The sequence below is a fragment of the Apium graveolens genome, chromosome 1 (genome assembly GCF_009905375.1).
Source record: "Apium graveolens cultivar Ventura chromosome 1, ASM990537v1, whole genome shotgun sequence".
Taxonomy (NCBI): Eukaryota; Viridiplantae; Streptophyta; class Magnoliopsida; order Apiales; family Apiaceae; genus Apium; species Apium graveolens.
The window spans coordinates 199516759-199544504 of record NC_133647.1 but is presented as its reverse complement, the minus strand read 5'-3'; the positions used below and the strand labels follow the sequence as shown (position 1 = coordinate 199544504).

Sequence of the window (27746 nt, the reverse complement as noted above, 5' to 3'; positions counted from 1 at the left end):
TTATATAGGTTCTTAAGTCAAATTTTGAAAAAATTGAGATAAAATTTATTTCCAACAAACTTCATGTCCCCCTCTATAACATTAGGAGTTTCGAATGTTTCCTCATTTTTAGGAGTGAATATCCCCTCAATTATTATTATATTATATTTTTCTTACCCGTTATTTTATATTTAATGAATGAATATAAACATGGTAGTAAGTGTATGTTTAAAACGAAACTATTATACTTAATCTGTAAAATGTCGTTAGTATTTTACAAATAAAAAATTAAAAATTAACATATATGTTGAATACAGAGTTGATCAAAATCTTGAATTTTATTTAAATAAACTATATGTACTGCTCTATATTATTACTGAGTTCCCTACTAACTTACAATTAACTTACTCAATTTAAACAAATAAAAAATGCATAATTGAAGTCAGAATGACTTGCAATCATAATATACAATAATGTAAAATTTACATTATTGTTAATATTAAAGTTGATTTTAATGAAAAATATTAGTTTTTGAAATTCAACGTATGTATGTATGAGAAAATGTTAGTTTTTTTTTATTTACACTACTGTTAACAAAGTAAGATTAAGTTATATATGTGTGTGTTAGCATGTAAATTATTGTATGTTACATCTCTTAGTAAATTATGATGGTTTCAATTATTTATATGCTAAATATCTGATTTATGTACATGTGTAATCATTATTAACATCTAGTGAGACAATTGATTACTTAAATATTATGTATTTGTAATTATTCAAAAATTAAAATTATGTAATAAATAAATTGTTATAATTTATATATGATATTCACATTATCATTAACAAACAATTCATATCTATTTTTTACGCAACCGGGTATCAATCATGGTTTTAACATAAAAATGAATTATATATTTTTAAGACTTATTATTGATATTCATGATTTTTTTCAAGAATTCGAAAGAAATATTGTATTTATATTATTATTTAAACCGTTTTTAAGTTTATTTCATTACGACTGTAATATTTTTTCATATAATAATTTGATAACATTTTATACTATTTTCCTAAAATTAAAAAATTCCAGTTCAATAAAATTTTATAAATATCAGTTGAATTGGTTGATTTCTTGAAATTATTTTTTGGCTCGATTTAGAAATAGTAAAATTGATATTGAACAATATATGTTTTTTTCCTTAAATAATATAAAATGCATTGAATCAAATATTACAATATATTATAGATATAACTTTTATTTGAATAATTCAAAATATTAAAAATAATTCAAAATATTTGTACAATATTATCTTGATCAATGAATATTGCTGATCTAAAATAATTCTTTTTTAAATGAAAAATGAAAAATAAATCGATTTAATATATCATCGCAGTTTTAACAAATCTCGTGAGATCTCATTTCAAATTCCAAATATTCTTAAATTTGGGACAAATCACACAAATAATAATGCGTTACTAGTGAAGTTAGTAATTTTAATATAAATAATCAATTGACTTGATTCTATAAATACCTCAAACACATTAATGTATATTAACATAAGATATTAAAAAATTTCACGTTATTGGTAAGATATTCTCGTCGAACTTGTAATTTAAATTTACTAAACGTCGAATGTGACGATGTTTTTTGGTCGGGTCATATAGTTAAATTTCGAGTATTTTTTGAACAATGGGTCAAGTTCTAAAATGCATTGACTCATTATTATTCGAACTTATCCAAATATGTAATATCAATATTGATTATTTATATATAAGCAATTCTATTTTCAATATTTTAAAAAAAATTATATATGTACATTTTAATTACTTTTTATAATAAAAAATATGATAAAAATATATGAGATATATTTTCAAACTAAAAAATGATTAATAAATAGGATAATAATTAATTTATGTACTATGCCTAATTTCATATCTAGAATTCAATTATTTAAAATTAACTGTACAAATATTCAACCAACTATCCTTTTTTTTATGGAATTCAAGTAAGTATTTTTAAAGTTAAATAAAATATTCATTTAACACACTTACATATTATGTATATGATAAAAAACATATGTGATAATATGGTGTAGTGGTAAAAAGTTGTATAGAAAAGATTGCACGGATTAGAAACAATATACATCATTTGGGAAAAAAATTAAAACTTTTTGAATACTTAGCATTAGTACTCAATTTAAAATACAGATTGCACGAGTAAGAGCATCGCCAACCATAAGAAATCCTTAACTAAATATCTAGGTGGCATCCCAAAAATTAAATTTATTTAGAATATCTAAAAAGTTCAACACTTCAATGTGACAAAACTATTATCTATAATAACTTCAAATAATAATAACATGTTATTTTTTAAATATAGCTAATTATTATACTCAACTCCATCGAAAAAATCAAATTATAAATTCAGCAAATTTTACATATCAATTATTTTAAACTATTTTAACCAATCATTTTACCAAACGGCATCCAAAATGCTCTAACAGCTCAAAATTCGAACTCTTGGAAAAGCTGGATTTTTTTTTTGTCAGAAGAAAAGCAGGAAATTAAATACATCGGATCTGAAATGATTCGCAATATAACAATACAATAATGGATAATATAATTTAGGTAATTGGCCTGAAAGGATGAAGGATCCAAGGGGCCCACGATGTAGTTCGCCTCAAGTACTATAAGAAAGAAAGCAAGCCTCTCACGAAATTTATAGAGACCAAAACCAGAAACAGTAGTAGTATTTGCATTTTTCTAGAGAGAACAGCGAGAGAGAGAGGGAGGGAGACAGAGAGCCGCGAGAGAGAGGGAGAGAGAGGGAGAGAGATGGGAGAGAGAGATATAGATGATCTACCTAAAAACAATGCAAACTACACAGCTTTAACACCGCTAGGGTTTCTAGAAAGAGCTGCTTTGGTGCATCCTAACCGCACGTCCATTGTTCATGGAAATCTCACTTACACTTGGCTTCAAACTTATCAACGTTGCTGTCGTTTGGCTTCTGCTCTGTCTAAACGTTCCGTTTCCTCCGGCAGCACGGTAAACACACACACACACACATATTCATTTATGTATATTTTAATCCTTTCATTTCTGAATTTTAATTCTTTGACGTTTTTAATGTTGATTATGTCATCGTATTGTTAGTGAATTGTATAAGGTTGTGATTTATTATTGTGTTCTCTATTACTGTCTAGATCACTGATCACTTGTTTACATAATCAAAAGCGAAATTATATTTTTTGTGGTTCATGTACATCCGTGGTTAAGGTCCACAGCTAACGTTAAATAGTAAACATAGATTCGTACATTTGTGCAAATTTTATCTTATGGATGAGAGTAGTTTACCCTTTTCGATGAATTTCTCATTTGATCTGATATATTAATTAAAAAAAATTGTATATGATTTATTTGAATTTACAATTGTGCATTCTAATTTGTTTTGCTTTGATAGTAATTGATGTTAATAAGCTGATGTACTCAATTTCGTTCAAGTAGCAATCATATACTATAATTTTATGAGGAAATTAAATAATTCAACCTTGAGTGAACTGAGTTTCTAAGGATTGATTGTTTGATTGATGTATTTGTGGTATATAGTACTGCACAAAATTTTATTTGAGATGTTTTTTTTAGAGATACATGGAGTATTTGTGTGTGCGTGATTTTTCAGATGTGATTACGAAGTGCTAAAGAGGCAGTGGTATTGTGAGCTGATTGAAGCTTCGTATATCTTTCGTTTATTTATTATGTAATTATTTTCTTTTACCTGTTGCCATCAACATCAAGACACTTGTTTATGTACCATATTATCTATTTGTGTGTGGCAACCTTGGCATTGTTTTATTTTTATCAAGTATACCTTTTTCTGGGAGTGTTGTTTGGCCTTTTGCTTTGGTTGTTTGGTCTCTGTCTATATAGTAGTACCCTGTTTTTTAAGTATAGTGCATTTGCCTAACAAGTTACTTTATAATATGGAACTTGTCACATTCATTACTAAGCCACTGATCAAGATTATAAAAGATATAGAATTTGAGGTTTGAGCTCTGTAATGTATTATCGACAATTCTTAAAATCTATTGAGGTTTGAGTAAAGGTTAATATGTGTTACTATCAAAGCTAGGTTTCTTTCTGCACTGACCGAGATGGGGTAAGCTTGACCTCCGTTTGATAAATTAGGCGTGTTATCTGTTACATTATATATAATTGGACTATAACATGAATCAAACTCTATTAAACTCATTTCAGTAAAGGATGAGCCACTACTATCTATCCTTTCAACTACACGGGTAAAGGCTTAGCCGCACGGTGGGATATGCTTATAGAAAGGAAGTTAACTTCTTAGAGGAGAGTAAAGTTGTCTAAATGTCATCACCACTTTCCATGATCAAGTCTTAATAAATCTTACAATCCTATTGTGTTTTGATTTGTCTAAAATGTCAAATTTCCCACTTTCATAGCACACCTGTTCTGCTCATTAATAAATTCTTATCATGTGGTTTGCCAGTTCTATGATAATTTTTTAATGTAATGAAGATTTAGAATGATGATACACCTTTAAATTGTGTAAAAATTATTATCACCTGAAGGCTGAAGTGGAGAGACCTACTACAAAGTAGCAGCTTCAATCTGGATTTGTCAGGTTATGTACCTATACAATTTAGTTGAACGCGGATTGGAATTCAATTTAACTGCTACATGAAGATGTTATAGAAAGATCAGGACTGGAATGGTTTTAGCTTCTTGCTCTGCATCACATAATACTAACTGTACCTTAGTTTGACATTTATCCCTTGATTAATTATAAAATTGAGCTGCAAAGCTAAAACAGCCTAATAAGCACTTCTTATCTTTGATCGGTTTCACTTATACCTCATATTTTTGCTCGTGCAAAAAAGTGAATGATTTACTAGGTATTTACAGTTAGCGAGTAAATAGAAAAAATTGAATGTATTCTGCATCAATGTAAAAAATATTTATATTTTTTTAGACCGGTATCTACCCGGACCCTCCATTTTGTATGTTATGGTAAAACAGAGAAGGAATTTAGTACGCTAGTTTAACTGTAATAAAATTTCACTTATCGTACTCTTCTTACGGATTAAAAGTATGTATAGCATGATGTAATGCCTTCATTATTTATATATTGTAGTTATTCTCATTGTCTGCATTTGCAGGTAGCAATTATAGCACCAAATGTACCTGCCCTGTATGAAGCTCATTTCGGAATTCCAATGGCTGGGGCTGTCATCAACACTGTCAACGTTCGTCTAAATGCAGGAGCTACTTCTTTCCTTCTAGAGCATTCAGGTTCTGCAGTTGTACTGGTGGACCAGGAGTTCTTTAAAATGGCAGAAGAAGCTTTAAAAGTTTTGGCAGACAAAGCCAAGAGCAACTTTAAGCCCCCACTTCTAATTGTCATTGCAGATGAAAACTGTGATCAAAAGTCACTTCAATATGCTTTAGAAAAAGGAGCAATTGAGTATGAGAAATTCCTTGAGTCCGGTGATCCGAAATTCCCGTGGAAACCACCTCAGGATGAGTGGAAGACTATTGCTCTGGGTTATACTTCTGGCACAACAGCCAGCCCCAAGGGAGTGGTTTTGCATCATAGAGGAGCGTATCTCATGGCATTAAGTAATATAGTGATATGGAGAATGACTGACGGAGTTGTGTATCTATGGACATTACCCATGTTTCATTGCAATGGTTGGTGTTTTCCTTGGACGCTGGCTGCTCTGTGCGGCACAAGCATATGCCTTCGGCAGGTAATTTTCTTGATCTCTTCTATATATAATAACAAATGATGTAGAGCCCGCTCTGATTTTAAATTTTGTTTGTCCTTAAATGTTAAGACAGACCCTTGTAGTAGCAGAACACACTCTTAACTGGTGCAGATGTATTGCACATCTGAGACTGAACTCTTTGTCCATTAAAAAATTGTTAGGGAACATTAATATTTAGATAAGTTAATGAGTATTCAAAAGACAAGTTATGAACGTATCTTATCCTCTGTTGCATCCTGACTAATGTATTTAATTTTGACTATGCAACAACAAAAATAGTTTTCTTCCGCCTTTGTGCTAAAACTTGGAAGGACTTGCGCTTATCTAAAAAGTTGTCTGCTTTCTTATACTAATTCATGCTTCAATTCGATTGTTATTTGGTTTGTTGCAGGTAACAGCAAAGGGTGTTTATTCTGCCATTGCCAAGAATGGGGTAACTCATTTTTGTGCTGCACCAGTGGTGCTCAATACTCTGGTAAATGCCCCACAAAACGAGAAAGTTGTTCCCCTCCCTCGACTTGTACATGTAATGACAGCTGGTGCTGCCCCGCCATCCTCTGTTCTACAAGCTATGGCCCAACATGGCTTTCGTGTCACACACACTTATGGCTTATCTGAAACCTATGGTCCATCAACGGTAAATGCATGGAAACCTGAGTGGGACAAACTATCCCTTGAAGAACAAGCTAAATTGAATTCGCGGCAAGGGGTGAGGTATGTTGGCTTAGAGGGTTTGGAAGTTGTCAACAAAGACATGAAACCTGTCCCAGCAGATGGAACCACTGTCGGGGAAATTGTATTTCGGGGCAATACTGTCATGAAAGGTTACCTAAAGAACCCTAAAGCCAATGCAGAGGCTTTTGCAAACGGCTGGTATCATTCAGGGGATCTTGCTGTGAAACATCCTGATGGCTATATCGAAATCAAAGATAGATCAAAAGACATCATAATTTCTGGAGGAGAAAATATCAGTAGCGTGGAGGTTGAAAATATTCTATACAAACACCCCTCAGTTATGGAAGCATCAGTGGTATCCAGGCCAGACGAACAATGGGGAGAATCTCCTTGTGCATTTATCACTTTAAAGCCCGGGGTCAATCAATCCGATGAACGCAAGATGGCCGAGGATGTAATGAAATTCTGCCGGTCCAATCTGCCTGCATATTGGGTGCCAAAGTCAGTAGTATTTGGCCCATTGCCAAAGACTGCCACGGGGAAAGTACAGAAGCATGTGTTGCGAGCCAAGGCGAAGGAGATGGGACCGGTAAGAAAGAGCAAGTTATAAACAGCAAACATAATACCTGAATAAGTCTAGTGCTTTGGCCTGGCTTCTCTATGTTTATTGTGTTTGTTCATCTTATACTTGTCATAAATGATCGACAATGCAGGTGTGTATTACTGGAGGTTTAATAATTATGAAGCAGTGTTACAAACTTGTACTGTTTTATTACTGTAAGTTGGCACAATCTGATGATCCTTAAATGATTATCTCCAGTCTCCAGACAGCAAGTACTGTCCATGTATATTGTTATCTCAGACAGGCATTTAGCTTCTTGAGCTTGTTTTTCTAAATATGAGTCAGTTTTCAGTTTCAAAAGAAATTAAGCAAGCCTCAAGCATGGTGCTATAACTGATTTATCTTTAAATACATTCCTTTAAATCACAGTTAATGACGAAAAATTAATTCATCTCTAGAATAGTATTACCTACCAATGAATTTTGGTTAAAAAAAATAAAATAAAAAAGATCAGATGAATTTTGGCTATCATGTCCGTACCGTATCGGCTATGACTCTCGGATATGAAGTGTCGGACACAGACACATATCCAATTGTCGGATTTTAAAAGTCTAAAAATTGGGGACAGGGGACACTGTATTATTTTTGGATACCGGTACCGACATATTTTATTAATAAATAATTGTATTAAGTTAGATATTTCATAATAAAATAATAACATATTTTAGATTGAAATTAATTTTCTAAAAAACTTTACGAATTTGGCATATTCCGTGTTTTTATTAAGTGTGATAAATATTTGCTCAATAAATTGGTTAAAGTGTTCATATTTTAGTCAAAAATTTGAGACGGAATAAGTGTATTGTCTGAATATTCTACACTGGTACGACAACTTACTGCAACTTAAACAAAAGAGTAGAAATAACGTGGGGGCATATTGGTGTCGTTTCTTATATTGGGAAAACATTTGTACAGTTGAATGCTGAAATTTACACAATTTTTTAATAGAGTTATTTTGACTTTGCACCCCAACGGTTTCAGGTAAATGCAAAATTAGTATAGAACTTTGAATATATACAATCTGCACCCCTTAACGATGAGACCCCTGGTATAAGACACCCTTTGTTTATATTGACTTTATGTTTGACCGTAAATTAACGGTCAAACAAGTGTATATATAGTCAATAACATCACAACGATACATATCCCTGTTTGTGTAAAGAAAACCCAAATCAGACATCCTTCTAATTAAAACCGAGATGTTAACCTAATTAAAACTCAGCATAAACCCCAAATCTAAACAGCAATGAGAGGCATACTAAGACCTCTGAAAGACGGAGCCCCTGATGATGATGGAATGCCCAATTACGGTCATACAAATAACAAATATGGTAACGATTCTTACTCGATTCTTTGCTTTTTGTGATAATTTGTGATCGTAAATATACTTTGAAGAGTGTTTATGAGCATGCATGTTACTAATTAAGTGGAACATATGTTTTATGCTCTTTATAGTATGAGATATTGGTGTGGTCCCTGAATGTTGATTAAAAATGATTTTTTTAGGGTTTCAAAGTAGAAATTATATTTAATGGCATCTTCCCTAATTGGTATATTTGTATATTTTTTTGCTTTGTAGTAGGTTCTGAATTCTTCAGTGTTCAAGTAATTTATGGTGGAGATTTTGATGGAAGACTAGAAAATATAAATGTGGAAGTGTTTCATAATTTGACTATATTTCTAGGGACGAAACTTCATTGTCCGGTTTAGAGGAAATATTCCGTGTATTAGGTTTAGAGAATTTTCGAATATGATTTTTATATCCAGGACTACCACTGCATCATACCAATATAACATTACTTGAGAGTGATGAGGATGTTGAGAACTTTTATGTTGATATGTATAATGAAATATTCACTATGTACACAACAAATAGTAATGGAGTTTATGGCTTGTGTGATTATGATTTATCGTTTACATAATTAGCATTGGATGAGAGAGAACAAAGGGTTGAGGATATGAGACAGAAAGATAAGAAAAATAATGTACTACCAAGTCAAGGAGTTGATCATAATAGTGAATATGAAACCGTTGCTTTCCATGCCGACACCTCGAACCTTGATACAACCGAGAGTGAAGCACCTGTTACTAGAAGAAGGAGAAGAGTGCCTCATCCTAACCCTCCATATAGATCAAGGAAAAAGGGTAGATATTCCATGTTACGAGTAAGTAGATTTAGTCAGTGGTCTATTATGCACTGTGTATATGGCCTTGTTTTATATGTTACTAATTATATGGCCTTGTTTTGTTTAAACCGGGGTTTATTTAAAAACACAGCAAACACCCCTGTTGTGTTAGATGGTCTCGATGTTGAAGATCAAGTTGAGGATGTTCCCATTGCAACACAAGACAGCCAGCAAAATGAAGCAATCAAAGAGGGTGAGAAATGTACAAATGGAGACTATAAAGAAAATGGTGAGAAAGGACAAATGAAGTAAATGAAGAGGGTAAGAAAGGTACAAATGGAGTATGAAGCAAATGGTGAAAAAAGACAGAGTGAAGTAAATGAAGAGGGTAAGAAAGGTACAAACGGGGATCATGAAGCAAATGGTGAGAAAAGACAGAGTGAAGTAAATGAAGAGGGTTACTATAGTCCAAGTGGAGAAGGTGATGATTTGGTAGATGAATGGAATGAATATTTAATGTTTGATGTTGAGAGTGCTAGTTCTGAGGGTGCATATGACAACAATGAAGAAATGATGGCCATTTCATCATGTGATGAAGAAGAAATGAAATATCCGGAATTCAACGAGACTAATGACATGGATGATCTTTAATTTGAACTTGGGATGATGTTTAGTAGTGGTCAAGTGTTCAGAGCTGCTGTTAGGAAACATGTTATAGTGCACCAAAGACCAATTAGGTTGAAAAAAAAATTAAGGACAAAATCAAGTGGATTTGTAAACCAGGTTGTGGTTGGAAATGCTATGGGATCATGCAACAAAGGTCAACAAATATTCAAATCAAGACTCTGATGAATGTGCACACATGTACTCCCACCTGGGAACAGAAACATGTCAACTCAACATGGATTGCAAATACTTATGAAGACCAGATCAGACTAAATCCAATCTGGAAATTGACATCATTCCATAAATAAGTAGTGAATGACTTAAAGTGTTCAGTTGCATATTTTATGATATACAGGGCCATGAGGAAAGCAAAAGAGAAAATTATGGGTAATCATGATCAAGAATTTAAAAAATTGTACAGTTATGAAAATGAACTTATGAAGGTCATGCCAGATACAACTGTCAAACTCATGACAGAGGTTGCTGAAGCTGGAGTTGAAGGTAGACGATTTAAAAGGTTTTATGTCTGTCTTGGCCCTCTGAAAGCTGGATTTTTGTCAGGCTATAGACCCTTAATTGGGCTAGATGAGTGTCACTTAAAAGGACCCTTCAAGAAGATTCTATTGAGTGTTGTGGCCACAGATCCCAATGATGGGATGTATCATGTGGCCTGGGCTCAGGTAGAAGCAGGAAATGGGCAACGCTGGGATTGGTTTTTAAGCTTGCTTAAATAAGACCTCAGGATTGAAAATTACGGGGGCTACACATTCATCTCAGATAGGCAGAAGGTAAATGATATATCTTCAAGTTGTTGAGCCTTTTTAATGCACATTTTTAGTAGTTGCATATTAACTTCTTTACCGCACATTTCTATTTAGGGCCTAGTAAATGCATTGGAAAAGTACTTTCCAGCAGCAGAGAAAAGGTTTTGTCTAATGCATTTATATAATAACCTCTCTAATGTGTACAATGAGATTGGGATTAGAAGAGAACTTTGGTCAGCTGCCAAGTCAACAAGTGAATACTATTTTAATAAGCACATGGACAATCTGAAAAAGGTATTTCCTCACACTTTCTTATATAATTGTTGTATTAAAGGCATTCACCAAGCTTATATAATTGTTAATAGTGGCACTTAAAAGCATACACATGGTTAGCTCAGAAGCCATGTTCCCAATGGAGTAGATACACTTTTAGAGAGACTTGCAAGTGTGATACTTTTGTCAATAACAATTGTGAGGTCTTTAACAATGCAATCAATCCATTCAGGGAAATGGGTATTCTGACAATGTTCAAGTCTATTCACCTTGCTTGTATGCAAAGGATTCAAAAAAGAAAGACCAAATTTGAGCATGAGGAACACCATTTTTTGTACACAAGCTTTAAAAAAACTGGATAAGTAAGTGATGTTTATATTGCACTCTTCTCTTTAAATAAGGACAAGTAAGATTTTTAAAATATTTCTTCTTCTTTCGTGTAGAGCTATGAAAGTTGCAACCAGAGCAACACCAGTATGGAATGGAGGAGATAAATTTTATATGACCATGAATGCAAGAGGACATGAAATGGTAGTAGACCTGAAGAGGTATGTTTGTGCTTGTCGTTAATGGCGGTTGACAGGTATTCCATGCTTTCATGCATGTGCCTGCATTTTATTTAAAAAAGAAAACCCATGTGATTACATTCACGACTGTTACAAAAGATCCACATATCTCAATGTATACAACCATATCTTGGAGCCTATCAATGGCGAGGAATATTAGGAGAAGGTGGATGAAAATGTTGACCTCCCTTTACCTCCATTTGTAAGAATTGCACTTGAAAGGCCAAAAAAGAACAGAAAGAAGAACAATGATATGATTGTTGAGGCAAGGCAAAATAACCCTACAATGCTCAAAAGAAAACAAACTTCTCTCAGATGTGGAACATGTGAACAATTTGGTCATAACTCTAGGACATGCAAAAAGAAGGTAATCTTTAACTTTTACCTTGTATGTTGCATTATGATTGTACTATAGTTAAATGCCTCATGTTCTTCTGGAAATTGGACCCTGAGTGGGAGCTTGAAGAAGGCTACGGGGCAGAAGAAGTTGAGCCTGTTAAGAAGATTGTCAGGTTTTTTTACTGCAAAGAAGAGGGTCACAACACCAGGACATGTAAATCAAAGGTTTGTATAATCACTATTAACTATTACATTACCTCCCTAACATATTTATTAAAGTTTGACATTGTTATTTCAGAAAGTTGATTTGGAAATCAAGAAAAGGGATGCACGCCTGAAACATCAACAACAAAATGAGATCATGAAAGCTGGCCTTGAAGAATCTCTGAAGAAGAAGTCAGAAGAAGAGCTAAAACTGAAGAAAAAAAGACAAAGAAAAAGAGAAAGGCCCAGAGACTAAGAAGAAGACCATTTCACATGGTGGTATTATGAAGCCATTTAAACATCCTTCTAAGTTAGGACCACTGAATGTTCAACGTGAAGCAATTGAGGGGCTTGAAGTATTAGTCATTACCTTAAAAAAATTGGAAGTTGTTGCCTCTAGAAGGAGAAAAGTACTTGAGAAGAAGTAGTTGATTAGGACTCTTATTTCACTGCATTTTAAGTTTATTTGGACCATCTTTTGTTTGTCGATCTGCTACTACATCTTTTGGCTAGGATTGATCAATTCATGTTGTCTAACATGACTCTGGCTGCTTTCTAAAATTATGCAGACAGATCTATATCAATGACTTTTGCTATGATATTTTTACATCTTTTAGTTATCTTTTCTACACTTTATATTCGCTGCTTACAAAAAATTTAAAACACACCAATGCATGTCATTGATCTTACACAGAAATACATCACAAATGTCAACAAATACATAAAGATTACATCTTTCCATTTTCCTCTTACTTACACATTAGAATGGTAAAAATTACAATTCAGGTTAAAATTAGCATGACCATGGTCCATGAACACTGAAAACAACCAGATTCCTTTTCCTTCATTTCTGATCCCAAAGCCATGTCCAACGCTTTATTATCAGCTTCCAAACTATTAATCCTTCTTATCAAGCCCAGAATAATCACTTGAGCTAGACCACCTACCGGAGCATCCAACCAACGGAAAGTTTTGTTGCACAGTCGATCGGAACATGTGATGAATCGCCTCCCTAGATTTGCTTCGGTCCATACTGTTTGTTCGATGATCCAATTAACACATACACATCTACCAACCATAATCAACAAATATGCTTCAAAAACCTTGCAATTATTTGTGTTGCTTTCATAATAAGGCTTACATGTTTATATATAAACCAAAAACGACCGTTAGAATGTAAAATGACCTTATTATCCTTAGCTGACCGTTACTTCACGGTCAAACATGACGGGGATATGCATAAAGGGTGTCTTCTGCCAGAGGTCTCATAGTTGAGGGGTGCAGATTGTATATCTTCAAAGTTCTATGCCAAATTCGCATTAAGTTGAAACTGTTGGGGTGCAAAGTGAAAATAACTCTTTTTAATATCTTTAATATAAAAAGATGGCTTGCCAAATCATTTTTTAGAGGAATTATGAATTTTTTCTTGTAAATTAAATATTATATTAAAAATAATTAAATGAAAATTTACAAATAAATTTGAAACTTTTTGGATAATCTATATAACTTCACCAAAAAAATTATTTAACAATAAATTCTACTTTTTGTATGTACATCAATATTTTAAAAAATTTCCCAATTTAAACGATTAATTTCCAATTAATCCCCTACCTGATTTAAATTTTAAAATCCGATTTATCCTTACAAATTTTTATTTATCGGAATATATAATTATTTATTAAAATTAAAATATTATGTTAATTTTAATATGAATAATTAAAAATATTATGATATAATAAATATGCATTTGTTAATAAATAACTAATATAATAAATACAACCGATTTTTTCTCCGATTAATCTTTCAAATTAATCCCGATTTTTAAAAATTGATGTACATATATCCACAGATGCACATATTTACACCAGAGTGTCGACATCAGAAAAGTAAGAAAAACCGGCCTTCCATCCTTAAACCAAAGTTATTATTTTATAATACTGATTACAACTACGATCGCCGGAAAATTGAAATGAGGCCACTGGCGAAATCTATCAACATCGACGCCGTCGCTCGAAAGATCGACGTCGATAATCGGATTCCTCTCCGTAACTATTACCGAATCGCCGATAATCTCCTCAAACAGGTCTCTCTCTCTCTCTCTCTCCTCTCTTATCTATATGTGATTGTTGTAGTTAAGCAACAGTTCAAATTGAATTAAATTAAATTGAATTGATCATTTGCTTCTAGTGCTTGCTTTATTACTAAGTTGGTATTGCTATGTATTGTGTGTAAAATTGTAACTGTATCGGATATGATTGAAATTTGTTGCTAGGAGTGTTGTTGTAGTCTGAATGACTTATAAACTGATCTAAATTGTGTTAATTAGTTGATTTTAGTGTTTTATTTACGGTTTTGTGATATCTAAACAAGTTGTAATTAGAAATGTGATAGGTATAGTATAAGCTTACAACTTGTATCTTTGATATCTATTGATCGTATTGATGTGAGATGTAAATCGTGTTGATTGTCTGATTATAGAGTTTAACCTGTGTTGATTATCTGATTCAAGTGTTTTATTACAATTCTTATCATTTCTAAACAAGTTATATCGGATCTATCATGTGTATGTATGTATGGTACGAAATTATATGTTTGCCGCTGATATCTTCAATAGCTATTGCTAGGCATGTGGCTAAGCAACAGTGGAAATTGATTCATATTGTGTTTGATTATATTTCTAACAAGTTCTCAGTAATGTCATTTTTATGTTTGTATTTAAGCAATTTATGTTACATAGAATATCATTGATACAAATTTTCAGTATTTTTTTGGAGTTATGTAGTACTATAAAACTTTCAAATTTATGTCGATTATTTTCTTTTAGTTTTTTATTAGGAGATTTGCTTTCGTGATTTTAAACTTGTAGTGAATGATTGAATATCATGATCTTTATTATTTGAATAGTATTTGAGACCTGATACTGGTTCATCTTTGTTTGCTTTTGTGCAGGCTAACATTTATAGAGCAGAGAACAACATAATTGACTTGTATATAATACTTCTTAGATACTCAAGGTAATTACTAATTAAACAACAAGCTCTAATAAATTTTGTAGTAAGATGTATCATGTATGTGCTTATTTCTTGTTTTATACTCAGTTTGGTTTCTGAAACTATACCATTCCATCGAGATTACCAGACTTTGTACCCTAAAGAGCGATCAAATTACAGGAAGGTAAATTTAACAATCAAATCTTCTTCGGAAAAGTTTACAACATGTTCTTTGTTACCTAATGTTGACATCTTGTGGTGATTTCTTATGTTGCTACAGAAATTGAAAATAGTGATCGGTGAATTAGAATCTTTGAAACCTGAGTTTCATCGTCAATTGGATGAACTCGGCAAGGTTAATGATTCTTCTCAACAATATCAAATAGAAGGCACAGATATAACTCCATATGTATCAAAATCACCTTCTTCGGAGTGGCCTCTTGTAAATAGTAAATTTTCTTCGGGCTTCGAAAATAAGCTGGTAAAAAGCCAATCCATTATATTTGTAATACTTTTTTTTTTAATTCTGCCACTTTTTTCGCCTTACTTCCGTGCAAATGTGATGAATTTGCAGTCAAGCAGTACAGCACATGTGGCTTCTTGGAAGCAGAACAATAGTAGCAGTCAAGTTTGGCCATCAAACTCAATTGACATGCAATTACAGAATCTGTGAGTGGTTGCTTAAAAATAGATTTTTTATTTGATATTTTCAATTATATTATGGATGAGTGTCCTTTTCGGCTCAATGAATCGAATTCCCTTTCATGCAATTTTGTTAGAGGATGATGAATTTTACAAGTTACTGGGTTTATTTTTTAGAATCTATGGCCGTAGCTTGTAGTCTGCAATTTCGTCTGTTAGGTACTCGGTCACATGATGGTAGAGATCATCCCATCGGATAACTAATTTGAATTTGAAACAACCGGACTTTTTATCTAACTGGTTTAAATATTTGTTGGTGTCAGTGCCATAAATGTGCTAAGCTAAAGTTGTAATGCCATCATATGAGTTCATTCACTTCAATATCTCTTGAGCTTCTAGTTAGGTGGGTATGATTTAGTATTACCATTGCTATGTTGGTAAACAAACTACCTTGCAAGTTTATGCAGATTAAATCTAGCTATGATTAGAATAAACCAATTCTGAGCTTGTAAGACGTAACTACTTTCCCTCATCCTCTGGAAAATTATAAGCAAATAAAGGCTGTCTAATCATTTTTCACAATAATGCTTTTCAATATAAGCTGTCCTTGGTGGACATAATTTTCTCGAACCCACAGAGCAAGATAGGGAAAAGAGCAATAAGCTAAGATCTAGGACTAGGAGATACATTACAATCTGATCCACATACCTTATCTCTGAATTTATGCATCTTTAAAGTCACGGTGTTGCATGTAAATTAGGTTATGATGTAAAAATATGAATTGAGGATGGAAAAAAATAGGGTAGGAAAATATTGTCGAACATATGTATTTAAATTAAATTTTAAAATAATGGAAAGAGGAGTATAAGTTAAAATTTTAAACTAGTGAATGATAATTGATAATCAAAACCAGGGTGAAACAACCCCAATTTTTACTTAATCTTGTTTTTCGTATTTTTCTTTAAATTTGTAGCAATTACTAATCAGTTAATATATGATTTTTTTTCTAATGTGGGAACTACCTGGCTGTTATTATATAATAATCACACACTTTTTAAATTTAGGAAGTTAAAAGCAACTAGAAATAGATGATTTTCCAACTAAATGGATATGTGCCCCATCGATGGAGAGATTTCTTTACTTTTTTTGAAGAAAAATAATGCGGTTAAGTAACTTCTTTATGCTAAATGCTGCTAAGCCTCATATATGGGTGTATGGTCAAACTTTTTACCCCCAACGTGTTTGACATGTACAGATCAGTTAATTTACCCCGTCCAAAGAATGAGACATTATCTAGACATTCGTTTATGGGGCAAACTGGTCTTAGAAGTCAATGGCAGGGGCCTACTGCAGAGATGAAGGTAAACTTGTGTGGCCATTTTGATTAAACTCAGATACGTGGAAATTATATTTATTTTCTCATTTTAAAATTTTTGATATTCATGAAGTTGAAGATTATTTTATGTGATGCAGGTTCACTATCCGAAGTACACTGATCTGGCTTTTGATGAAACTTCAAGGTCAGGAATCAGGATACTATAAACAATATCTAAATTTTCATTGCATACTTCCTACTCTACATTTGTATCACATTTAATCTGTTAAATAAATACTAGGCATGCTCATTGATTCACAATCCTGTCAAGATGAGCCAATATTTCAGGGCTATAAATCTCAAAATCGAACTGGTACAATGGTTTTGTTGTTTCTTTTTTGTTTATACTAAATTACATAATAACAAAGATGACTATCCCTGCAACTGCCGTTCTCTTGTTTAAATTCAAACATATGAAAGTGTTTACATAACTAAATTTTAAATGTAAAATTAAAAAAGCGACAATGCGATTAAAACATTATGGTCAACTAATATTCTTAAAAAATGAAAGCCAACATTGTATCAGGGTATATAAAAATATTGCAATAATGATGCACATGCACATATTAGGTTCACTAATGACTTGGTTTGCTCAACTGAAGCAAATCTGTCGGGTTCTTTAGACTATTAAACTGAATCTTGTTCCCATCCCTCACTTCCACTGTAATAAAAAGTCACAAATACAGATCCCAAAAGTGTTCTGCGTTACCAATATACTTGGGTATATGTATTTTCCGTTACCCTCTTCTTTTCCTATTTATTTTCTTTTACCCTCTTCTTCTTTTTTTTTTTGGAAACTTGCCTATACATAACTAGCTTCATATGTCCATCTTTTGATTATAGCTCGAATCAGACTGTCCTGTATGACCATGGAGCAGTCAACGGTGTTGCTTCTACTGTCAACGGATCCAGTGCCATGGAATCCGTGCTCTCTCTTAATGATGGAAGATGGTCAGTTCCTGCTGAGAAGTTTTTCCCGCCAGTTAATGATGAAAGGAACAACCATTTTCCTGTAGGCATCATCAGACAACCTTCTCCCCCACCTGTTCTTGCCCAAATTCAAACAGAACACATTCCAATTTCTCCGTCAAGAGTTGCGGATCCAAGACCTGGACCTGTAAAACCATTCCAGGATGGAAAATCTAGTTCTACGTCGTATCAGCATTTGCATATTGTAAGTCACAGATTTATGGAGATATTTGGTGATATCAATGATTTTGAAGTTTTCTCTTCACCATTATGCCATTTGTTCTTTTGTAGCCAATCAAGTTGATGGAAGATTTTCTGAGGCTGGCACAAAAAAATACTGCCAAAAATCTGGAAACTTGTGGCGTGCTTGCCGGTTCACTTGTATGTTGCACATCTTATATTGTGTTGCTAATTTTTTCCGTTAAGTAATACTTAAAAAGCTATATTAAGCATGGCATTTATTGGACTTATAATTCGTCTTCTTTGCACTTGTAGAAGAACAGAGTGTTCCACATAACTACACTTATAATACCAAAGCAGGAATCGACTTCGGACTCGGTAAGATAATAGTTTATTTGTAATAGAACATAATGCTGAGGATATATTATCTTTTCATATTCTAATGCTTTTTTTTGTTTTGTCTTTTTACGAAGCTCATGTGTTTGCATTGTGAATTTCAGAGTAATGAATAGCATTCACTGAGAAGTTTTCTTATATATAATAATAATCATTTTTGTGATACGTAGATCATACTCCTGGGTATTGCATAAATTTGATTTGTCTGAAACTAGTTTTAGTTCTGATTTTGGATCATAATACTAATATGATTTCCATCCTCTGGTTTAATTATGTATAAGTAGATTTATGATGATAGTTGCTATTTTTTTTTGTCATGGGGACACTTCAATTTACTGAAGCAAGACATATTTTTCCTGTTGTTTAGTGTCAGACATTGAATGAAGAAGAACTTTTTGAGGTTCAAGACAAGAATTCTCTTTTTCAACTTGGGTGGATTCATGTAAGTAACATTTACCTTGCTGATGCGTCTAATTACTTTCATACTCTGCATTTTAAGGCATATAATTAATTAGAGCAGGCCCTTTTGTTTCGTCGTAACCTCTGGCTTGAAAACTTAACTAGAACCAGATCTAAACTTTAATGAGTTGGCCTTAATCGTGCCATTTTAAATCCTTTTATGTTGAATTCTTGACCTCAAAGGAGCTTCTGGTATATAGACCCGAGACTGTATTTCCTATATGGTCTAGTTAGCCATTTGATGATTTAAGATTTTCTTCCAAGGAATTGTAGATATATAGAAAGTCGACACACAACCCTTGAGAGTGTCGACTCCATGCTCAATTGCTCATTATTTGACCTGTATGTAGTTTTACACCCATGTCCAAAATTGTGTGTACTAGACTACGCTTTATATCTAAACTGACATTGTTTCCTGTTTAGCGCCATAACAGTATATTTATTTTATTTTTCAGACTCACCCATCACAAACTTGTTTTATGTCATCAGTTGATCTGCACACTCATTACTCATATCAGGTAACGGTTTTTTATTAGTTATATTTTGGTTTGTAGGATAATATTATGTCTCTTGTTTGCAAAAGGTATGGAATTTTGGATTTTGTTTTGTGTAAACATTATTTTTTACATGTTTTTAGCTATATTATTATGCAAGTGAGATATCAAAATTGATGTTCATAAATTAAGAAATTCTGATAAAGCTTTGTATCAATTGCGCACTTGGTTGTTAAGATATACATGTACTCTTAATAACGTTGTGATGAGTTGGAGTTGCGTATTGAATATATCAATTGGGCTATTCTGATATATATATATATATATACAAATATATAGGGGACTCCATAGAAGCTAACCCCATATATATATATATATCGATTTGGATGTACTGTAAACATTCTATATGCCGCAATTGATACTTTATTGACCTGGGCATAGTATTATCTTGTAGGGTGGAATTCTAAACTAGTAAATCTTCATGTTGTATCCTCCCCAACCCAACTTCCTGCCCAAATGTGTGCGCACACACTCATTCAAACACACACAAAAAATATGCAATGAACGGATGACAAGTGTATCAGCTTGCATAGATGTGCAAATTTGGACTTTCTGCAATGGACTTTAATTTTTGAATTGGGGAACATCACCTTAAGAGATAGTCAAATAATTGAGTATATGAGGTTACTTTTTGCGCACTGTCAGGCACACGTTCACATTAGTCCACTAATATAGCTTATATGAATGTTATTTGTCAGGTCATGTTACCAGAAGCAATTGCAATTGTCATGGCTCCTACGGATGAAGCTAGGTATGCTTTTATTTTTAGTTTCCCTGCTGGGTGATGAAATTTTACATTTAAATGAGTTCTTACTTGGGCATAAATAAATATGTAGCTATTTTTTTGGGGGGTATATATGAATATTTGTTGCGTGTTCAAATATTAGTTTTACTGATTATTTGGGCTTGCCCTGTACCAGTTGCCTAAGCTGGCAGCAAAAGTTGGTTGCCTTGCTAGCATCATTTAAATTAGTCAATCTTTTTGGTGTCCTTATTAAAACATGTTGATTTGCGTACATGATAAGAGGCCTGTATGATACTGATCTGCAGTTTGATATGTGTTTATTGTCTTGCAGTCCACACGGCATATTTCACCTATCAGACCCTAGTGGCGTTAATGTTATGCGAAATTGTCAACAACGTGGTTTCCATCCTCACGAGGAGCCCGAGGATGGGAGCCCACTTTATGAGCACTGTTCTCATGTTTATATGAACCAGAATTTGAGCTGTGATGTTGTTGATCTGCGATGAGTGTTCGTTACTAGGCAGCCGTTTATAGAATCTGAATTTTTTTTATCAGGTGTAAAAGAATAGTCAAGTTGTTTGTCTTAGATTACTATATTGTATATTCCTTCCTGGAAAGAGTTTCATGTGTATAAACTATTAAAGAGATTGAAGCTCCTTAAAAATAGATACAAGGAGCCAAGGAGGTATATGAGCAACTCTCGTGTTATTGAGCAGGCGTGTTTATAGAATAACATATGAGGTATGACTTTGCTGCCCAATTAAAAGAGTTCCCTCTGACGGTCTTCTGCTTAGTGAGATTCGGAATTTGGAGCAGAATGCAGTAGTAATGCAGCACAACATTAACTCCAAAATATCTCAGTCGTTACTCCTTTTGTCCAGTTTTAACTGTTTTAGATTTTTTGTCACGTACTATGATATGCTGAAAAAATCCCGGGTATTATTTTTAGTACTTGTATCAAATAGAAGTTTGAAGTTTAAAATTACATATGAGTGAAATTTTATGTGTAGTATAGTTAACATTTTTTTAACACGTGGTTCATGGTTAATGTGTCAGAAAGTTTAGTATTAACTTTACATCTTAATATCCTTATTAGAAAGTGATGTTTTTAGTGCAAATGAGTCGGAACTATTCTGTTACTTGCAGCTAATTGTTACTCCCTCAGTTCCTCCCTGAATTTAAGAAAAATGATAAAATATTGGAGAAAAGTTAAAAAAAAGTGAGTAAAATAGTGGGATCGATTAATATTATATGTATAAAATGGGTACAGGGAAGAGAAGTAGTGAACATAGTTATTTCAAAAATTATAAAAACTTTACTATATTTGAAAATTTTTGAAATGGATCATTATAAACAAATATCAATCTGTTTTTTTTCCGGCTGTCTGCATGAATCAAAGTATCTTCCAAGAACTTCCAAGAAACAAATGGTTCTAATCACAGAGCTAAAATTAACAAGTTGATACAAGTTACAACGAAATGGTGAAGTTGATACAGCTGAAGACTTTGTGACTAAATTACAACGAAATGGTGAAGTTGAATGCATTTTTACCGGCTAAAGTACCAAAATATCAGAGATGGCTTCATTGAGCAAAGAATTTAGTATCCGACGCTCGATTTCGACTCCTACTTCTGATGCTTCGACACTGTAGTCAAGCCACCTTCCACAGTGGCTGCTCATATCCTTGTCGACGAGCTCGTCTACCATGCAATCTCCCATAGCTTCCCAGCTGGAAATCTCTCTGTGAATCTCTTCTGCCAAAACTTCCTTTCTTCTTGCTGTTGCCAGCCCTTTTTCCCATGCTTTGTGACCCCCGCCCACGTACTGTCTGAATCTCAAGTCCATGCATTCGCCCACACAATCAAATAACACTTTCCGTTGTAGATTAAGCTCGCAATTTTTGCTTTCCAGCTGATAAAAAAGATGAGGGTCTATGATCTCAGATGTCCGACCAGCTGAAACATCCTTGAACATCGTCTCAGGATTACATAAAATCCTTTTTACATATTCCAGTTCCCATTTCGTTGATCTGACAGGATCAGTCACCTGCTTAGTAGCCACAACTCTGTTAGATGATGAAGAGGCTGAATCTGATAACTCGGTATCGGTTTCTGATACATGGAATTTTCTTGAACTCCTCATATTATATACATCTTGGCCTTGAACCGACGAAGAACACTGCTTGCTAACTGGACCTAAAATTTGAGCAGAAGATGAATTTTTTCAAATAATAAAATTACTATACTATTTGAAGTAGCAATATAACAGTACCGCACTGCTCATACCTTCGGTACTATAGCTGTCTCCAGTATCAGTAGAGTTGCAACTTTCTGCAAAGATGGAAGGTTCAAGAATAGAGATTGGACTGGGATTCCGATAGCAGAGCATATTTCTGACTTCACTTCCATTTATACCACAATCAAACATATCTTCTACATCCTGAACAGGGTAATGAGAATCAGGTTAAGGAATGAAGTGCATCCTGATTTATATTCAAAGACGAAGGTGACTCTAGCAAACAAAGCATCTAACAGAAATGCTATCTTGTTAACATCACTGAGATGAACAAACGTTTGCAAAATTAATTTCATTATGTTTGAGTTCCGAAAGAAGCAGGAACTCCAAATGTAACTGAAAAGAATCTGATATTCTCATCTTGCTTGTTCAAACTTGATAAACTCACATTTGAGAAAAATATATCAATGCGCGTGCATGCTTTTAGACAAGTGTAACTTCTGAGAAGCAATAAGAAACAAATCATGGAAGGTCCTAAGCTCGGATTTAGCATCAAATTTGTGCAAGTTATACTGTTCAGTTGGAGGAATCATTTGCTGCAAATTGGTGCAAAATTAACCATAAACTTTTGAACCGGAGCCAGCCTGTCAAATACTAGTTGAGTATATACTTGTAGAAATTCTAATCATGAGGACACTTATTTCATCATATTCACATTATGGCATTGGGAAAACTTTCTGAACATAAAACAAAAAATGATTTACAATTGCCAGAAATGGTACACCTTTTTTTATAATTAGACACGCTCATAACCATACATCTTTGTCTTTGAGAAGATTCTAACCCCCGACCTCCCGTAAAGTTAGTCGAGAGAGATATTGTTGGACCAAGAGGCCGTTGGTACAAAGGTACACTAATTATAGGCAGCAAAACAAAGTATAATTTACCATCAAATTAAAGATTAGTACTAATAAGCGAAAAACAGGTACCTGAAGCTTATGTTTGCTAATGCGTCCTTCTTCATAAGAAGTTAAGGAAAATACAGGACTTCGTTGTTCATCCAAGCTGTCTGTTTGGGACCCTCCTTTGCTTCCTTCGACATGTAATTTTGTGGACTTCACTACTGTCTTTTGCGGTTTCTGATCCTGAAAACTTGAAGCAGTACTACCAGCTTCCCCTGCTTTATGGCGAGAAGACTCCACCCCTAGAGTTAATTCTCTAAGCTTTTGCTCTAATAGAGCACTCAAAGCATCACCTTCTATCACATTACATCCCACTGATGATGACCTTACACCATTAGTACCGCCTGAGTTAAAAAATACCTTTTTACCTTGGAAATCTGCTAAAAAGGCATTACTCTTCTCCAAAACATCCCTAGAGGTCTCAGGAACGGGAGAAGATCGTCCCATTGGAGCTGTAAATGTAAAAGAAACAACATCCATTCCATTTCTTTTGCTTTCTTCAGCCCAGCTAAATTTACTGTCCATCACTCCATTAAATTGAATCGCCTTTCCCTTTTTCGCATTGTCAACAACAGCCTGGTCTTTCTGCAAGTTAAAATCTCCATCTATACACCTTTTCTTCCTGGTGACACTTGTACTGGAATATGGGAGTTCTTTACCATCATCAGTTACCTCACGCCCAATCTTTCTGGAACCAACTTTGTTGTTCCCGGAATTTTTACTTGAGCTTCTTTGCCGCTCAAGTGAAGAATCTCCGGACATCACCTTTTTACCTTGTGAATTATTAGAAGACAGTGATTTCGAAGCTACCTTCTCTCTTTCAGCTTGGCAATTTTGTTTTTGATTATTCTGCCTAAGTACGGAGGAAGGATTATTTGTATGAGATTTCTTATGTGAAGTCCTTTGCACACTTGGCTGACTTTTAAAAATCTGGTTTGACACTGATGCACCCTGTTCTTTCTGACCAACTGAATTTCGGCTGCAATTTGGGGTTAGTCCTCTTTTCTGAACATTGGCCTTAGCTTGGACTGCAAGTGATACAGATTTTCCCTTATTTCGTGAGCCAACTGAACTTTCTTCTAAATCCGGGGATGCTATAAATGTCTTCGTATCTGTCGATCTATTCCAATTCTTATTAGTGGATTGTTCCTTGATATTTTTAGCAGCAATTGATTCTGCTGGTTTTTGAGAAGTTTCAGCAAGCTTTGATGGTCTTCTAGCAGCTTCCGCTCTCTCTTTCAAATCCCTGACTTTCAAGGGATGTGAAGACCCAACTGGAGGCATTTTTGCTTTTGTAACATCTTGGCTTCCTGACTCAATAATCCTAGCAGCAGCTTCCATTATATGCACCGCATTTTTAGATGGATGGAATCCACCGCATTTAATAGGAGACAAAAGCTTATGGTGAGTGAGTGGAATTGATTTAGCTGATTTTGGAGGCAAAACTTCACTTTGAAACTTCTTAAATGGACTGTTTAGAGTTTTTTGAAGCTTTGGATCTATGTTATTCCTTACAGGCTCCTGCACCCTATTAAACATATTTCCAGAGTGCATAATTTGATGGTCATCATGAAATTCCTCACTCTTTCTATAGTAGTATGAATCTTTTAGAGAACGCGAGTCAACGAATGGGGTAGAGTAGGCCTCGGAAAAGTTAGATGTTGGCAAGGAATCCAATCCCATAAGCTTGGCAACAACTCCAGGAGCCTTACTCCCGCCCATATCATCATCTGTTACTGATGAAGCACAACTATATTCACTACTTCCTTTATAACTGGACCCTGCTAGACTGTCATCTTGATCCGCCTGGAGAAGTAAACGAAGCAAAGCATTATATAAAATAGAAAAATTAATGGGACATAAGATAGTACGAAATGATATATGACTGCCAGTTTCCGCACCAGATGTAACTGTGTTGTTGGATAGTTTCCATCATCTCTTTTTTTCTGCTTTGATCGCTCTATTGAAATGACAGTAAAAACTGTCTATTAAAAAACAGGCAAGAAATGAAACAGAATTGATACATTATACTAGACCAGGTATTACAAGCATAATATATGCTATTGTTGTACCTGTTGGATCAGACTTGCTTGCAAACAATTTTTTCCTAGATTTTGTATTCCAATCAAAAAGATGGAGGAAGCCACCAACGTAACCACCTCCTGCCTTGGACCCTTGTCTATCAATCCCCATAGTTGCATGTAGAAACTAGAATTTGGATAACTTTAAAAATCCAATACAGAGGACATCACGACCAAGACAGAGACAATCTAACAGTCAAGTTTCATCTGCAACTTAGTCAATGCAAAATTAGTTGATGCTTTTAAGATTCAAACAAAATATATTTGGACTAATTAAAACACTAGGCAAAGAGCCAGAGATGAGAGAATAAGCGGTCGATAATTTATGAAGGATTAATTACACATACAATCCAGAAATGATAAGACAGACCATTATCAGGATTTCGTGTAAACTTGTATCTTATTCAAATACATGTAAAGTTAACAATAAATATATGTATCTTTCATAGTATTTAGTTCATTCATATTGAAACCTAGAATCAATATAAAAGTTTTATAGATATTATAATCAAAAAATGATCAACAAATATATGGATTAGCTAACAAGAGAGTGAGACATAAATCCATATAAAGTTTGATAATCATTAAAATTTAAAATTGTTCAACTAGATATTTGAAAAGGTAAAACAAATATATAAGGATTGGCTATCAACAAAGTGACACATTAATGTCGGGACATACACATCTAAATGCATTTATTGTAATCAAACAATCATTTGCTATGTATAAAAACAGAGAGTTAGTAATGGAACTATGCAATACTAATGAAAATGCCTGTAAATGAACTTATAGCTTGACCACAGGTCCACAAGTACGAAATTAGCTGGTCTTAAAAACCTGTGTCTCTTATCTAGATTCTGAAGCAAATGATCTGCACAATCAAACCACAAAGGTCGTAAAATGGGCATAATTTAGCATGCCTAAGTTACCATCACAAGACTTGATTTGACATTGATTTCCTTCTGTGCATGTTCCTCCAATAAAGGCCTAATCTTCGAGATTTTTTTAGTCGTCTATACCAAACCAACAACCCTTTCCAATTACGCTCACACTATTGCAACTCATTACACCTTATCAATCTTTTAAGTCACCAACTATCCAAAAACCCCAAGGCCATGTTTCTTTTAAGGAATTACAATCCTTAAACTATCATCCAATTTATTCTTAATACGACTACTATCCCATAGAACAAAATTTCAATAATCTTTTTAGCTCATTTCTATTTATTATAATTCCACATAAATAAACCAAATAGATGATCAAACGTAGTTCCACAGAATATTAATCCTTTACATTTATACTAAACAAACTAATAAAGCAAGGATCATAATCCCTTAAAACAAACACGGCCTTAACATGTTACTAATTGGGCTTAATCGGATCAAACATCGTTAACAATATCCATAACTCGAAAACTCATTTTACAGGGCCTAACAGTTGATCAACATTTCCCAAAAAAAATTCCATCCTTCTTTTCGTAATCATAACACCTCCCAAAAACTTAACTCTAATACCATGTTAAGCAACGAACTCGAACTCATTTATCTAGATGAATCCCACCAAAGTCTTAAAATTTACTACATTATCTTCCTTCAATTAGATACAATCCAATACAGTCTATAGCTTCACTGTTACAACTACCAACAATTAAATCAAAAACCATCAAAAATCAACCATAAATTCAAAAATCAAAAATCAAGAATCAAACACATATATTAAGGCTTAAACAACTGCAAGAAAAATACCCAAATGAAAATCTTTAAAAATATATAATAAAAAACAAGAAAAGATGCTTACTTTAACAATGACTAATCAAGATTTGCAAATGGGCCATTTTTAATTTTCTTCAAGCAAAACCAAGCTTCTGGGGTTGTTTAATTATAGACACAATATACATACACAGATTAAAAGAGGGTGAAAGAGAGTTTTTGTTGTAGGTTGGAGAGAGTGTTGAGTGTTTATGAATGTATGTATCTATAGTGTAGGTATATATTTTAAATTTTTATTAAAGTAAAATAATGAGAATAATATAATAAATAATTAAAAAAGGTTAGACTTTGTAACGTCTCTTTTTGGGGAGAGTGGGAGAGATTTCAAATTCCTAATGGCTATATTTACACTGATGACATGGACATGCGGGACCCATGAGGTG

The 27746-nt window shown here is 33.6% G+C and overlaps 3 protein-coding genes across 6 annotated transcripts; 2 read left to right on the top strand and 1 right to left on the bottom strand.

Moving 5' to 3' along the window:
* Positions 1–2639: 2639 nt before the first annotated feature.
* On the top strand, positions 2640–7325 carry LOC141678075 (acetate--CoA ligase CCL3-like). Its single transcript, XM_074484296.1, has 3 exons — positions 2640–3024; positions 5163–5753; positions 6163–7325. The coding sequence occupies exons 1-3, from the start codon at positions 2812–2814 to the stop codon at positions 7054–7056; spliced, it is 1698 nt and encodes a 565-aa protein (XP_074340397.1). The 5' UTR covers positions 2640–2811; the 3' UTR covers positions 7057–7325.
* Positions 7326–13878: 6553 nt separating this feature from the next.
* LOC141678070 (AMSH-like ubiquitin thioesterase 3) lies at positions 13879–21300 on the top strand. The gene is made up of 14 exons (XM_074484280.1): positions 13879–14089; positions 14956–15020; positions 15105–15180; positions 15277–15477; positions 15571–15665; positions 16894–16999; positions 17112–17158; positions 17857–18187; positions 18274–18363; positions 18478–18540; positions 18926–19000; positions 19473–19535; positions 20270–20322; positions 20648–21300. The coding sequence occupies exons 1-14, from the start codon at positions 13976–13978 to the stop codon at positions 20820–20822; spliced, it is 1554 nt and encodes a 517-aa protein (XP_074340381.1). The 5' UTR covers positions 13879–13975; the 3' UTR covers positions 20823–21300.
* A 354-nt stretch (positions 21301–21654) lies between these two features.
* LOC141678052 (uncharacterized) lies at positions 21655–27567 on the bottom strand. 4 transcript variants are annotated; one of them, XM_074484251.1, is made up of 6 exons: positions 27392–27567; positions 25586–25807; positions 25415–25473; positions 23541–25319; positions 22602–22755; positions 21655–22511 (listed from the first exon to the last, which is right to left on the bottom strand). In XM_074484251.1, the coding sequence occupies exons 2-6, from the start codon at positions 25704–25706 to the stop codon at positions 21871–21873; spliced, it is 2754 nt and encodes a 917-aa protein (XP_074340352.1). In that variant the 5' UTR covers positions 25707–25807; positions 27392–27567; the 3' UTR covers positions 21655–21870. The 4 variants fall into 4 exon arrangements, with proteins under 4 accessions (XP_074340352.1, XP_074340343.1, XP_074340369.1 ...); XM_074484242.1 differs by having other exon boundaries at positions 25586–25801; XM_074484268.1 differs by lacking the exon at positions 25415–25473.
* Between the last annotated feature and the right edge of the window lie 179 nt (positions 27568–27746).

What these genes read in the sequence shown, in the direction of transcription:
- LOC141678052 (XM_074484251.1), bottom strand. Translation starts at nt 25,706, where the DNA reads ATGGGGATTGATAGACAAGGGTCCAAGGCAGGAGGTGGTTACGTTGGT. An exon ending in AAGCAAGTCTGATCCAACAG is followed by an intron (nt 25,474 to 25,585) that starts GTACAACAATAG and finishes TCATTTCAATAG; the next exon opens with AGCGATCAAAGCAGAAAAAA. An exon ending in TTAGCAAACATAAGCTTCAG is followed by an intron (nt 22,756 to 23,540) that starts GTACCTGTTTTT and finishes TACCCTGTTCAG; the next exon opens with GATGTAGAAGATATGTTTGA.
- LOC141678070 (XM_074484280.1), top strand. Translation starts at nt 13,976, where the DNA reads ATGAGGCCACTGGCGAAATCTATCAACATCGACGCCGTCGCTCGAAAG. An exon ending in GACATGCAATTACAGAATCT is followed by an intron (nt 15,666 to 16,893) that starts GTGAGTGGTTGC and finishes TGACATGTACAG; the next exon opens with ATCAGTTAATTTACCCCGTC. An exon ending in AGGAATCGACTTCGGACTCG is followed by an intron (nt 18,541 to 18,925) that starts GTAAGATAATAG and finishes CCTGTTGTTTAG; the next exon opens with TGTCAGACATTGAATGAAGA.
- LOC141678075 (XM_074484296.1), top strand. Translation starts at nt 2,812, where the DNA reads ATGGGAGAGAGAGATATAGATGATCTACCTAAAAACAATGCAAACTAC. An exon ending in CCGTTTCCTCCGGCAGCACG is followed by an intron (nt 3,025 to 5,162) that starts GTAAACACACAC and finishes CTGCATTTGCAG; the next exon opens with GTAGCAATTATAGCACCAAA. An exon ending in CAAGCATATGCCTTCGGCAG is followed by an intron (nt 5,754 to 6,162) that starts GTAATTTTCTTG and finishes GGTTTGTTGCAG; the next exon opens with GTAACAGCAAAGGGTGTTTA.